The sequence below is a fragment of the Gadus macrocephalus genome, chromosome 11, assembly GCF_031168955.1.
Source record: "Gadus macrocephalus chromosome 11, ASM3116895v1".
Taxonomy (NCBI): Eukaryota; Metazoa; Chordata; class Actinopteri; order Gadiformes; family Gadidae; genus Gadus; species Gadus macrocephalus.
The window spans coordinates 16,994,788-17,008,876 of record NC_082392.1 but is presented as its reverse complement, the minus strand read 5'-3'; the positions used below and the strand labels follow the sequence as shown (position 1 = coordinate 17,008,876).

At 44.5% G+C, this 14,089-nt stretch overlaps 1 protein-coding gene across 1 annotated transcript in view; it reads left to right on the top strand.

Annotated features, from left to right (window-relative positions):
- Nucleotides 1-1,960, top strand: part of grik2 (glutamate receptor, ionotropic, kainate 2) — a 41,572-nt gene extending 39,612 nt beyond the window's left edge. The window contains 1 exon segment of the mRNA XM_060064879.1: nt 1,651-1,960. Coding sequence (XP_059920862.1) covers nt 1,651-1,815 — 165 coding nt within the window. The 3' untranslated portion in view covers nt 1,816-1,960.
- The last annotated feature ends 12,129 nt before the right edge of the window (nt 1,961-14,089 follow it).

Genomic DNA, 14,089 nt, shown 5'->3' with positions numbered 1-14,089 from the left:
TTTGTGACATAACTGCAAATTGCACTTAGATGATGAAATGTAGTCTTGCATATAGTCGTGTATGTGTTTGATCCAAATTGTGTGTTGTGTGTTTCTGCGTTTGTGTGTTTGTGTTTATATGTTTGTGTGTATGCATGTGTGTGTGTGTGTATGTCTATGCTTGTGTTTGTGTCTGAGCCCAGTGAACATTAGCGTCCATATTTGTAACGAGGTCCCCAAAAAATGTACCAAATCACAGATTATGAATATAGCACTCACTTCGTGTAGGACTCAAATCTATTTTAGAAAAAACGTTTTTAAACATTATTTGATTATTTCTTGTCCCGACACAGCCGGTCAAAAGCCGGTTAAGACAGAAACAGAGTGAACAAAATGTGTCTGTTTGCCTTGCTGTGTGTACCCTGAATCATGTGGCTATTACCTTTAAAGGGTTAGGGTTACAACAGAGTCTTAGAAAGTACAACAGAGTCTTAGAAAACCTAACCGTTTTAACCAATTTTACCGGTTTTATCCATGTGACGTTCAACCCTAAAGACACAACCAATCACACAATGACCACCAATATCCCTAGCTCAATCAGTACATGTTATAATTATCTACGTATTTTTCTTATATATTTTGGGTTTTTATAAATCCTCATTTCATAAAATGAACTAGTCCAGAAGGTTCTGTCCATGAAATCACTGTGGATTAACATAGCCAGCTAAGATCTTTCTCAGATTGTCTGCAGCAGGGCAGTAGTTTTATGCTCACAAAGCCATTTTCATGGATCCTAAGATTGGTTTGTGATGAATGCTCCCTTTGGTATAGTACAACATAATATTAAGATATTAAATCACTCGGTTATGCAATCAGTCTTTCATTTATTCATAATTAATGTCATGCACGTCTAATTACACACTGTATAATACAATGATTTGATGGTGTCGAAATGTAGAACTCTGATTAGTCTCTCCAAATTAGCGTTTGCCAATCACATGCTATTTTTACTTACCCCTTTCTCGTGCCCACCTATTGACCCGGAATGTCCCTAAATCTCTTAAATTCCTTCCACTTACAAACCCATCATCATAACTCCACCATTAGCACCACCACCTCTAACTCCACCATCACTAACACCACCAATACCACCACTAATAGCACCACCTCCACTAACACCACCACCATCTCCACTACCCCCCCCCCCCCCCCCCATCATCATCACCACCACTTACACCACGTCCATCACCACAACCACCACCACAATCAACACCCACACCAACACCACTAACTCCGAGCATGACCGCCACTGACATCACCACCCCCACCCCCTCCCCTCCACGCGCCATCACCACCACCACCACCAACACCCCCCTGTCCCGACGTCTCCCAGCCTGTGTACTTGTACACTGGACTTCAATGCGTCACCATTCATCCTCTGTAGCAGTTCCCCGCCGTGGGTCGGGGGGGGGGGGGGGGGGGGGGGCGTTGTGGGGTTGGGTGGCAGAACTGGGTCGCTGTTCTGCTTGGATCTCACAGAGACACATTTCTTTGTTTTTTGTTTTCTCTGCTTCTTCCCCCTTTTTCCTCTGTTTCTGTCCCCCCCTCTCTCTCTCTCTCGCCTCCCCTCTGATCCTCCCGTCCTCCGGTCCTCGGACGGTCTGAGCGCAGCGGTCCTTCTGCAGCGCCATGCTGGACGAGCTTCGGGTTTCGCTCACGTGCCAGCGGCGGCTGAAGCACAAGCCCCAGCCGGCTGCCCTGGTCAAGACAGAGGAGGTCATCAACATGCACACCTTTAACGACCGCCGACTGCCCGGGAAAGAGACCATGGCCTGAATGGGACTCTATGCTCGTCCTCGCTCTCGCTCTCTCTCTCTCTCTCTCTCTCTCTCTCTCTCTCTCTCTCTCTCACTCTCTCTCTCTCTCCCTCTCTCTCTCTCTCTCTCCCTCTCCCTCTCTCTCTCTATCTCCCTCCCTCCCTCCCACCTCTATTGCTCTCTCTCTCTCTCTCCCTCTGTCCCTCTCCTCTCCCTCTCACTCCTTCCCTCCCTCTCTCCCTCTCTCCCTCCCCCCTCTCTCTCACTACCTCCCTCTCTCCCTCTCTCCCTCCCCCCTCTCTCTCTCACTACCTCCCTCCTCTCTCTCTCCCACTCTGGATCTGTCTCTATGTTTCTTTCGTGTGGATATGAGGTGTGTGGAGACGCTGGGAAATGAAAAAAGAAATGTCTGGGCACCGAGGCTTGTGTGGTTTTCGTGGGGAGACTCTGGCTCTGAGAGGCTGGCGCATCGTTTCAGAGCCTCCCCCCCCCCCCCCCCCCCCCCCTCTCCTCTCCCACACCTCCACCACCACCACCGCCATGACCGCCAACACCACCCCCTCAAGCGCAGCGCAGACAAGCCGACCGCGGCATCGTTGTTTCTAAACACTTTCAAGGGATAATAGATACGACAATATTTCCTGTGGAAATCATTTGAACCCGGGCAGCGCTGCGCACGCTTCGGCGGGTTACCTCAGCACCCGTCAACACCTCCGGGGCCAGAAGGAGGTGAGGTGGAGGCGGGGGGGACGGAGACAGGACAGTGAGAGAGCCGGGACTCCACATGCTGGAGGACGCGTAGAGGTTTTAGATCAATCATATGTGTAAATATAGAGGGGGACAAGTCGTCCCTTTTTTAGTATGTGTATTTAAGACGATTTGGACCTATCATCTTTCACTGCTACTGGAAGCTGTCTTTCAATGCACAGACGACTGAAATGTGTGGCTACCCCACACACCAACACAAATACTCAGAGGCTTATTCTGAAAGAACACACAGAGACACCCACATGTACGGGAGCGAGGAAATGAAGAGATGGAAGGGTAAATACGCCGTGGCCATGTTCAAATGAAAGAATTTGATTAAGCAGCAAATGTGAGCGGAAGAGGAGATGGGGCTCAACCAACCAAATCAAACGGATCATCCAGAGAAACCCCACGGTTCCATAATGTACAGAGACACATTGCTTAGTGACATATATCGATCAATATCCAGAAGGGATGTATTGTATATCAACCATCAGGCAATAAGGGATTACTTTGTTAATTTGTGTTTCAAAAAGTACTAACACTTTTTATCTCGTGAAGCAGAGTTCTGTTTTTTTTTAAACATTTTTTTTCAAGTCTGATTATTCAAAGTAAAACCTTTCGTATACACAACCATGCTGACCATTGAGAAGGGAGTACCTAAGGTCGGTTTGGCGGGAGGGGAATATAAGTACACCGTCAGATATTCTGCCTACAGAGGATTATATGCGAGAGATGCAAACACTTAATGTTACCATGAAGGAAAAAAACAAAGACAAAAAAAATCGTTTAAATGTGTTGAATATAATTAAAGCACTAGGCGTGGATCACTGAATCAAATTTCACAGCAATCACACAGCTCTATTTATTCAAGTATTTATTCTTTTTTAAATTGAGAATTTCTTTATTTATAATTGCGGGACTGTTTTTTTGTTTTTTCACGACTGCAGTCAATTGCACCTCACTTTTAGTCGGTATATGAGCAAGTGATGTTCTTTGGTTTCATTCTACTCTCTGTGTCCATCCACTTGCATTTTTTTGTAATCCTGTGGCTTTTTATTTGAGTAACAAACTCCACAGTTACTTGTAAAAATGCAATTTCTATGGGGAAAAAAGCAGTGTTTTTGTACTAAGAGACTCAAAATTTTATAATAATTTTTATCAACACAAAAGGAACACACCACAGCTTGTCATCCACAGCAGTGGACCTCACCCCCCTCCCTCCAACACTCCCGCATCCCACCCCCCTCTCACAGAGAAACTCACTCCAGGTCTGTGTGTGTGTGTGTGTGTGTGTGTGTGTGTGTGTGTGTGTGTGTGTGTGTGTGTGTGTGTGTGTGTGTGTGTGTGTGTGTGTGTGTGTGTGTGTGTGCGTGCGTGCGTGCGTGCGTGTGTGTGTGTGTGGTTTTGGTGAGTCTATTATGAGTCAATCTTAGCTTGGACACCCCCCCTCCCCTCCCACCAATGTATGTATCCTCAGATAGAGGAGTAGTTATTCTCCCAGAGTCCCTGTGCACCTGTCCACTGAGTTACCAAGACGTGGTGAATGACAGCAGTGACACGCGTTTTAGAAGACGAGGGAAGCGGAGAAGGAGTAAGAAGAAGCTAAATGAAACAAAACTATTTTTATCATGCATATTTAAAGAAAGATATTTTTACTTCATAAAAAGGAAGTGTAAGGACGATACTGGTTAGAGTGAATATTTAGCGTCCAACACAAACACACGCACACACACACACGCACACACACACACACACACACACACACACACACACACACACATGACGTAAAGGTCTGCCAGGTAAACGATCCTTCTTACACCTCCCATCACCGAGACAGACGACAGGGGGGGCGGAGACATCGTGTGTAAATGGTTTTAACATGGGGACAAAAAAAGATTTATTTAAAAATAAAGAACATTTACCTAATTTTAAACATATTGTTGAAAAAGAAAAATGAAGTGCACACAGTTTACCCTTTGAAGTTGATGCACATGTTTAAAGAAATTAATAAAAAAAAGAAATATTCACAACTCCCACCTTTCCATGCCTTTTTATTTCACTTGTGGGTGCAGCAGATCCGATCCTGATGGCCCGGAGTGGGCTGTGATCACTCCACAGTGTCCACTTCAAACAGGAGGTCTCTAATGATTATTAGAGTGGTTTTATGTATCATATAAAAGTGATAAATTGGCACAAATGTTGACGACATGCAGCAATAATAAAATAAATACTTAAAAACCTTTTGTGTTTGGACTTCACCCACACATAGTGTGTTTGAGTGTGTCTGTGTGTGAGTGTGTGTGTGCATGTGTATTGTATGGGAGTGCCCTTGAAATTCCCTATAGGTGAGCTTGAACCAAAATACCATAAAATATACGGTTAGGGTGTAACCATGGCATGACCTCCACATCATTTTTTCCACCGTCTACACTATAACCAATGACTCATTGGAACAGCAGCCAATCACCTGAAAGCACCATGCTCACCCTGACCCCCCCCGGGGTGCTACGGGCCCACACATACACACACACACACACACACACACACACACACACACACACACACACACACACACACACACACACACACACACACACACACACAGAGACATACACAGACCCCGACACACAGACCCCCCCCCCCACACACACACTGTTGAAGCGGATTACATTTAACAGCATTTGTAGCCGTGTGTCGGCCCTGCTGCTCCTAAACCGATTTGCTCACATCTACTTGACCTCTCATTGTCCGGTATTCAGCATGGGCCCGGCATCAGTGTGACCCGGACATCCCCGTCCATCATTGCATATTTAGGACATTTATTGCTTAAGGCACTGAACGGGCTGAGTGATCAGGTTACGTTATGGCTGACTGGCTTGGCTGTTCCTATCGTCAAGAGCATAGAGGCATTAAATCTCACCTTAAATGACAATATAATCCGTTTGAAGTCAATTTAAAAGGTGGCGTATTCTGTTCCGTGATGAACACCGATTGCACACTTGCTGTTTTTCGTCAAGGCGTGTGACATGAGGGGCATTCAATCCTCAAGCGCTAGGGAACTGATTAATGCAGTCAAGCTCTCCCCCAAAAAGAACGAGAGAAAGAAATTGTGCGTGTGTGCGCATGTGTGTTTATGTGTTTGCGTGTGTTTGTGTGTGTTTGTGTGTGAGAGCAGAGGCTGATCTCATTAATTAGCTAATCACCACGGCCAGCTGGTTTGGCAGCGATGAGGACCTGGTAGGTAGACGGCTCTCCTCACAGTGGCTCTGATCTCGAGAGTAAAATCTGTTTATCCAGCAGACTAGTGTTTTAATGAAGTCACAGGAACGGGTAGCGGGGGTGATTGTGAGTGTTTGTGTGTATATGTGTGTGTTTGTGCGTGTGTGTGTCTGTGTGTGTGGGCAAGGCTGTGTCTTCAAAAAGCAACAAACGTTTATCTGATTCATTTAAAACATCCCATCTCATTTGCAGCTCTTGTTTTCTGCCAAGGTCAAGCAAAGACATCAGCACAGCAGGACTCGAAGAAAAATCTGGGGTTTATCGGTTGATGGGTGGGATTTCTAACAAACACATCTGTTGAAATAAACATCACCTGCCTCACACTAACCGTGGGGCAGTGTTAAATAAATAAATACATCAAAATCATTTGGAAAAAAGAAAACCAAAGAGATAAGAATGACCTGACAAGCTATTGTCAGTTAGAGCAGACGTAAACCATTCTGCTGCCCCCAAGCTCCCAACACAACACAGCAAACAAGAGGAAAATAAATGAAAAACCCCTCCAAATCAAACGGTACATGGTTCACAGGAAGAACTGAAACCCCAAACCACTTCACGACGGAATGCCACAAAACACAAGGGGCGCAGAGACAGCGATGCACAACTTCTCTAAAACAAAATAGAAGAGGATGAAGAGGAAGAAGAAGAAGAGGTTAAAAATAGAAGAAGAAGGAAGAAGAAAAGAAGAGGAAGAAGTAAAAATAGAACAAGAAGTAGGAAGAAGAATTGAAGAAGAAGAAGAAGAACAAGGTGAAGGAGGAGAAGAAGAAGAAGAAGAAGAAGAAGAAGAAGAAGAAGAAGAAGAAGAAGAAGAAGAAGAAGAAGCAGCAGCAGCAGGACACAGTGGTTCCTGAAGGCTTCCTGGTTTGCCGCTGGCCGGAGATTATTGAGTAAACACAGGCTGAAGGGTTCAGGGGAGAGGGATAAAGGAGCAAAGGGGAGTCGCAGGCCATTTATCCTCTGATCCCCACTTCGGGTGCCTCACCAACATAATCCCCAATGACACCCACAAAGGGGTAAGCGGTGGGGGTGGGCTGGACTGGGACACCACAGGCATGGTGAGCAAATTATACCGGTCGGCCGGACGCCACAAACACACTAATATAACATGACCATATTATCAGGTCAATTCAAGATTGGAATTTCAGCAGGGAGTAGAGCCTTATGTGTGCGTGCGTTTGCTTGCGTGTGTGTGTGTGTGTGTGTGTGTGTGTGTGTGTGTGTGTGTGTGTGTGTGTGTGTGTGTGTGTGTGTGTGTGTGTGTGTGTGTGTGTGTGTGTGTGTGTGTGTGTGTGCTTGTGTGTGTGTGCATGTACATGCGTGCGTGTGTGCGTTTGTGTGCGTGTGTGTGTGCGTGTGTGTGTATAGCATCATGTGTTGAAAGGAAGACAGGAAGGAATCGACAACTGTATGTTGTTCTGCTAGGTTTCAGAATTGGTGTGAAACAATTAAAGACAACAAGAAGTCCATCACTTTGACCTCCGCCAGGTACCAGGACACACCCCTAAGATGCAGCATGCTTTCTGGGGTGAAGGGGGCCCTCGACAATGTGGAAGAATACATCAGTGGCGAACCAAGCATCACATAAGACACAGCCGTGCCTAATTCTTGTGCCCGACAGATAGTAGCAGGCACTTGCAATAATGTAAAAACGCATACAAATCACTTCTGTATGTATTATATATTCTGTATTTACCATAATAGACTGGATCTCCAGGAGGTCTTGTGGCGTACGAAGAAAACACCAATCCAGTCAGGCCATTACAATGCATTATCTGTAATCCTGCCCTCGAACGCAGAAACAGTGAAAACCCTGTCTTTGTTGTGGTGTAATCAATATTGGTGAGTCTCAGCATGTATCGCTGCAATTTCAGTCACACATATTTCAAGTCTCAATTCTAAAAAATATATCTATGCGATTTTTTTTCTATGCAGGATTTTGATGTTTCTCACGTTATGTTTTGCCTGATTAAAATAGTATCTTTCAGGCAATGGACCAATAGGGGTAAAGAAATACCTTACTGGTGCAAAGCGAATCAAGCGTGTCTCAGCTCACGCGTCTTCGCCCACTGGATGAGTACAAGTAAGAAGCAGTGACAGGCTGGGTAACTCTCATAACTTTGATCATGCATTATGAATCCAAGATATGTATTATTCATGAAGATTGAGATAGCAGTGCTGCTTGAGAATGTGGCCTTTCCACCTCTACTCCTCCCCCTTTCTCTCTCTTTCTCTCACTCACTCTCTCACACACACACACACACATACACACACACACACACACACACACACACACACACACACACACACAAACACACATTTATACAAACACATGAAAACACACACATACATCTCCACACACACACACACACACACACACACACAAACACACATTTATACAAACACATGAAAACACACACATACATCTCCACACACACACACACACACACACACACACACAAACACACACGCACACATACACACACACACACACACACACACACACACACACACACACACACACACACACACACACACACACATACATCTCTACACATACCACACAAAGACACACACAAGGCTTCTCTCCCCAGCACAAGGTAATCCAGCGGTTTTCTTTCCACTTTGTCCTCCTATACCTGGGAATCTTGAAAACAATCTCAGCTCCCGTTCCCGTGCCTACATCCCCTCACATTCCCGCCCTCTCCACATAGTCACACACACACACACACACACACACACACACACACACACACACACACACACACACACACACACACACACACACACACACACACACACACACACACACACACACACACACACAACACGCCTAACCTCCACTTGGCTGCTATGCAGGGCAGACATTTCTTGCTTAGTCATAGTTTTCTTTTAAAGTGATACATATATTTAAATCAAACACTTCATTGATGTGTATGTCTCACCTTACCAAAGAGCAGGAGTCGGGCTCCATCTTTGGATGAATAAAACTCCACCGGACTTGGGTATAAATATCCTCCATTTAAAAAGTGTGGGTGAGGGTTTTCATGTGTAGAATAGAGTTCTTAGTTTTTATACGGATGATATAGTGGATGATAAACGTCTTTGGCGTATCTTTAAAAAAATGGCTCCCCTTCTTCCAACAGAATGTTTAAATTGTGGTTTCAAACAAATAGCATTTTCGGAACAAGCCAAAATAACCTTGACATAAACCAGGATTTTCTGAATGAAAGGGATGAATGGGATGCTTTTATCTCATTTTAAAAATAATCAAAATACGGTAGTCTCGATGCCCTCCAACAGCACCCAGTTCCACCAAGATCTAGTCTAGTCTAGTGGTGGGGCTGTCCTACTCATAGATTATCTAGTCTAGTTTAGTGTTGAGGCAGTTCTACTCCTAGATGATCTAGTCTAGTCTAGTCGTGAGGCTGTTCTACTCCCAGATGATTTAGTCTAGTCTAGTGGTGAGGGTGTCCGCCGATATGATCTAGTCTAGTCTAGTCTAGTGGTGAGCCTGTTCTTCTCCTAGATTATTTAGTTTAATCTAGTGGTGAGGGTGTCCTCCGATGTGATCTAGTCTAGTCTAGTGGTGAGGCTGTTATACTCCGAAATTAACTAGTCTAGTTTGGTGGTGAGGCTGTTGTACTCCCAGATTACCTAGTCTAGTCTGATGTTGAGGCTGTTCTATTCCCAGATGATCTAGTCTAGTCAAAGGGTGTCCTCCTAGTTTATCTAGTCTTGCAGTGAGAGTGTCCTCCCAGATTTTCTAGTCTAGTGGTGAGAGTGTCCTCCGAGATGATATAGTCTTGTCTAGTGATGAGGGTATTCTACTCAAATTTGTCTAGTGGTGATGCTGGTCTTCTCTCAGATTACCTAGTCTATCTAGTCTAGTCTAGTGGAGAGGCTGTATGACTCCAAGGTAAAAGGTACTTGGTTCATTGCCAATGTCCGGTGATTACCTGTAGGCATTCTTGAGCAAAATTCTATCTTTCTATCTGTTCATTAAAGGTGCGGTAAGATTTAAGATTTAAGAGCTATTATTTGAGTCGAATTTGTTAGAAATGTCAAAGGCATCCATCAGATTAGTGAGTGAAATGTGCTTTGAATATCTGTTCTGGTTGACTGTGCCTGCATGTGTATTAGACCATTTTGATTTTACATTTCTGACCCATCAGGGCATTTCTCCCCTGATTGGTCCGTGGAATTTATCTTTAAATCGGAATTTGTCTGTAAATCACCGGTGCTTGAATGAAACAGTTCTCGATGGGGGAGAAATGTAGGGAGCTAGGCAGGGCTGGAATGGAGACAATTTCCAGCCGGGAATTAAATGCCTAAGACCATGCCCAATGTAAAAAAGCTAAATCCTATGGCATCAACAAGCGCCTAATCAGTGAACTGCATTCCACAACTTTCTTAAATACTGTCTCATTGTCCATGGACATGGAGATTACCTTTTTAGAACACATTTCCATGAAGGCCTTTAAATGCTACTGATTCAGTGAGCTTTTTAGCCTGGTCTTAATGAACTTCAATGTTGAGAAGCTTCTCTCATAGGCAACTTGAGAGATCGAAAGGGTCAACAAGACTTGATATGCCAGTCAATTGCATGGTAGGCATCAGTAGGTAGATTTAATGTGAACACAAATGGCACCGTTTTTGCAGGAAGAACATATCCTGCTCTCCAGTTCTACCTCTGGTTCCATATATGATGGAACACACTACCTGTCTTGAGTGTAACTCTCCAGAGGGGACATCAGTCTCACCCACCGGGATGCCAGGCTAGAAAGCCTAGTATGTAATGTACCTACAGTAGCACAGTCATCAAACCTTAGCAGAAATTTGATAGTTGTCCTGGTGTGCCTAGCTGGGAAGCCCACATTTGCTGTTATTTCAGCAACTTTTCCAGGATCAAGACAAGCAAATCGCAGGCAAGTTTTGTGTTAGCTGAATATTGCCTATGTATGCAAAGTCATAGTTTCCGGAAGTATATTTTTCATGTTTCCCTCAAAGTAAGCATTTGGTGAGGCTAGAGGGACATCTTCTGAAAGATCTCCTGGCATTTCTAAATTTTTTCCTACCCGTTTCTCAGAAAGTGCAAAACATACTATTGACTCACAGCTAGTCCACCTCGTGCAGCTTTTTATTTGCCAAATCCACAAACTCATCAGCTGCTTCCCTTCACTCCCTCACTGTCTGTGACACATCTCTTGATGCTTTCCTCTGTCCCCTCAAGCAGATGCTGAGCAGTCAAAGTATCCATACCGTCGGCCTGTAGATTCTTGGAGCGGGGGGGGTGTATCCTAAAAAATGCGAAGGGAGATTTGATTAGTGAGACTAGTCTCATACTTCAAAAGGGATTAAATGTTTCCCTTTGCTTTTACCCTCACTTTTGGCTTCATAGTCATATCTTCCTAAACCAAAGCTAGGATCAGCAACAGGTTTAAAAACATGTCATCCTGGGGATTACCAAAACATCCAAAGACCTCACCTTTGTGAGAGAGCCTGGTCCTTTGCCCACCACCTTGTTTTCCCATTTGGGCACAGTCTCCTGTGACCTCACTTGTCATCACTTGTCATCTCTCACCTCTGCATATCCTTGTATGACTCTTTGGGGAACACTGCAACAGTGCAGTCTTTAACCAAAAAATGAGGGATGCACTCTCTACAACACTACCTGTTGTGTCTGCCAGCATCGGGATCAGAATGTGTGCATAATACCAGACATGAATCTCTGTAGGAGACTGTTCAGAGATAAATGCAGATATTCCTTGGTAGTGCCCCTGATGAAACCTCTGGAAAAGCTCCAGAATCTCCAGATTGGCAGCTCCGACATTGGAGAGAGTGAACAGAGAGGGAGGCAATGAATCTTTTGGGTTGTTTTGTTTCAAGATCTTCCTCCCTTCTGCTTTTTCTTTTGCTGTCTTTCTTTACAACTCTTGAATTGTTCCTGCAGCAGCTTTAATGATATGTATTTAAAAAAAGAGTAGTTCTCACTATGACAAGAGAGTCTGCTCACATGACTAAATTGTATAATTGTGATGACTGAAAGTCATTATGTTTTGAACAGTAGCAACCACTGGTGGAATGTGTGTTGAACGGGTAACGTTTACCCATACTGAAGATTCAGATGAGGGAGTGGAGAAAACCGTTTACAATGGCACCACGCATGTCCATTCCCTTCTAAATATGAAAGCCATCTTCTGTAGCATAGATAAGACAGATGACACACACAAACACAATTACAAAGAAAGGCAAGTGAGAGAGACAAAGAGGGTGACACAGAGAGTGAGAGAGAGAAAAAGAGAGGGACAAAGAGAGAGAGAGAGAGAGTACAGAGAGAGGGTACAGAGAAATAGATAGAAAATTGAAGTACAAACTAGTCTTGTGCATGTATAATTCTGCACAGCAATCTTACAATTTAGTATTTGGCTTTGGAATATGGGTTTGGCCTGTTCAACATTTATCGGCTCTTCATCTACATCATAAAAATGAGAGAGGAGGAAGAAACATGGAAAACGAAAATTCTAAATGACTAGAGCAAAACAAAAGAAGGAAGATGATGCGTTGGAGAAACAGAAGAACAAGAAATAGCTATAATAGAAGAGCGGATGTAGAAAATTTTATCTTATGTGGCGAGCAGAAGAGGATAGAAAATAAAAACTTTAATGTGCATTGCTTGCATGCAAAAGGTAAGCTTTCAGCTTTCTTTTGCATGTGCAGAAATCGACCACCAGAAAAAGGTTTAAATAAAAACAGGTCTTCACTGTACGCTGAAAGGAAGCAATAACTATTCTCCTTACTATTGTGATTTCCTTATGTGTGATCAAGGCGGTCAATGAATGATAGAGTCTAGAATGGCATTGAAATGTACAGGAGAGATGCATTACCGCCTTGCCCCAAGCACACACACACACACACACTCACACACACACATGCAGTCACACACACAAACACACACAAAGGATTGCAAGATAATCCAGCCAACATCAAACAGAGAAACATTTCCCAAAATTGCATCTTAAATAGTATATCTAATATATGTCCTTGGCATTGTCTTGCTATTTCCTTTACATCACACTCTGGCGAAAGAAGCAGTTTAATATTTTTTCCGCATTTACGTATATTTCTGGCTGGCGCTAGCGTATTTTGGCAGGTGTCCGCCGTTATCTTTATTCAAAAGGAAATTAAGGCTCTATCTCTGAACCGCAGAAGCAATGTCATACAAACACACCACCCTCTTCACCACCCTCTATGCTACCCTGCTACAACCACACCACCCATCCCGCCCCTTCTCCTCCTACGGCCCACTCTATTCACCACCCTACCTCACCCTTCCTCTTCACACAACCCTCTCCCACCCTTCCTGTTCATACTACTCTCTTCCGGCCCCCTGATTTCATTTGGTTATATATCTCCGGGGAACACCTCCGGAATGCAGAAATTCCAGAAACTTTTTATATATTTATTCCCCCCCCCCCCTCTGAACGGCCCAGTTTGTGCTTGGAGCCTCCCTGGCCGCCAGCGATGGGTGAACCCACAGAAAGGCCCCTTGTAGCTGCGATCCGCCATGATTTAATCTGAGAGCCAGCGGTGAAGGCTTCCCTCTAGAGAGGCTGATGGGGATTTGATGGGGGACGGATTCATCGGCAAGCCCGCCGCCTGTAACCTGCGGTATTAAAAGGAGGTGGGGGGAAGGGGGGTAGCCCCAGCGAACACACAGCGTTGGCCAAATACAATTACACCCACTGGCACAGAGAGGCCTCTTAGGCAATGAGCTAATTTGATATGTTCTCAGATGGCGGCGGCGTTTATTAAATGCCCCATCCTGGTGCGCAGGCTGCTTTCTTAGCGTGATGGAGAGATGATCGCTGAGCTGTAAAAAGGGAACTCCATTACTGCTGCTACCCCGACTTCTCCTACTACCACCTCCACCCCCACCACCACCTCCACCCCCACCACCACCTCCACCCCCACCCACACTTTTACTACCGCAAGAAGGCTTGTCTTCCTTGATGGAACCCTTCCCTTTGTTTTCAGCTTCCAGGCCCTTGCGTTTGTGTTGGCGCTGTAGGATTTTATTAGGTTTAAATGACTCAACCTGCGTACTTTTCATTTTGTACCCACGGAAAAAATAGAATGGAAGTTGAAGTGCTTTTGGTTAACTCAAAAGTGGAATTCATTCCTTTCTTTCTGTCGATTGCTCGGTTGGGATGCATTTTTCACCTTGTGTAATAATTAATGTATAGATTTTTACATTTGTCATT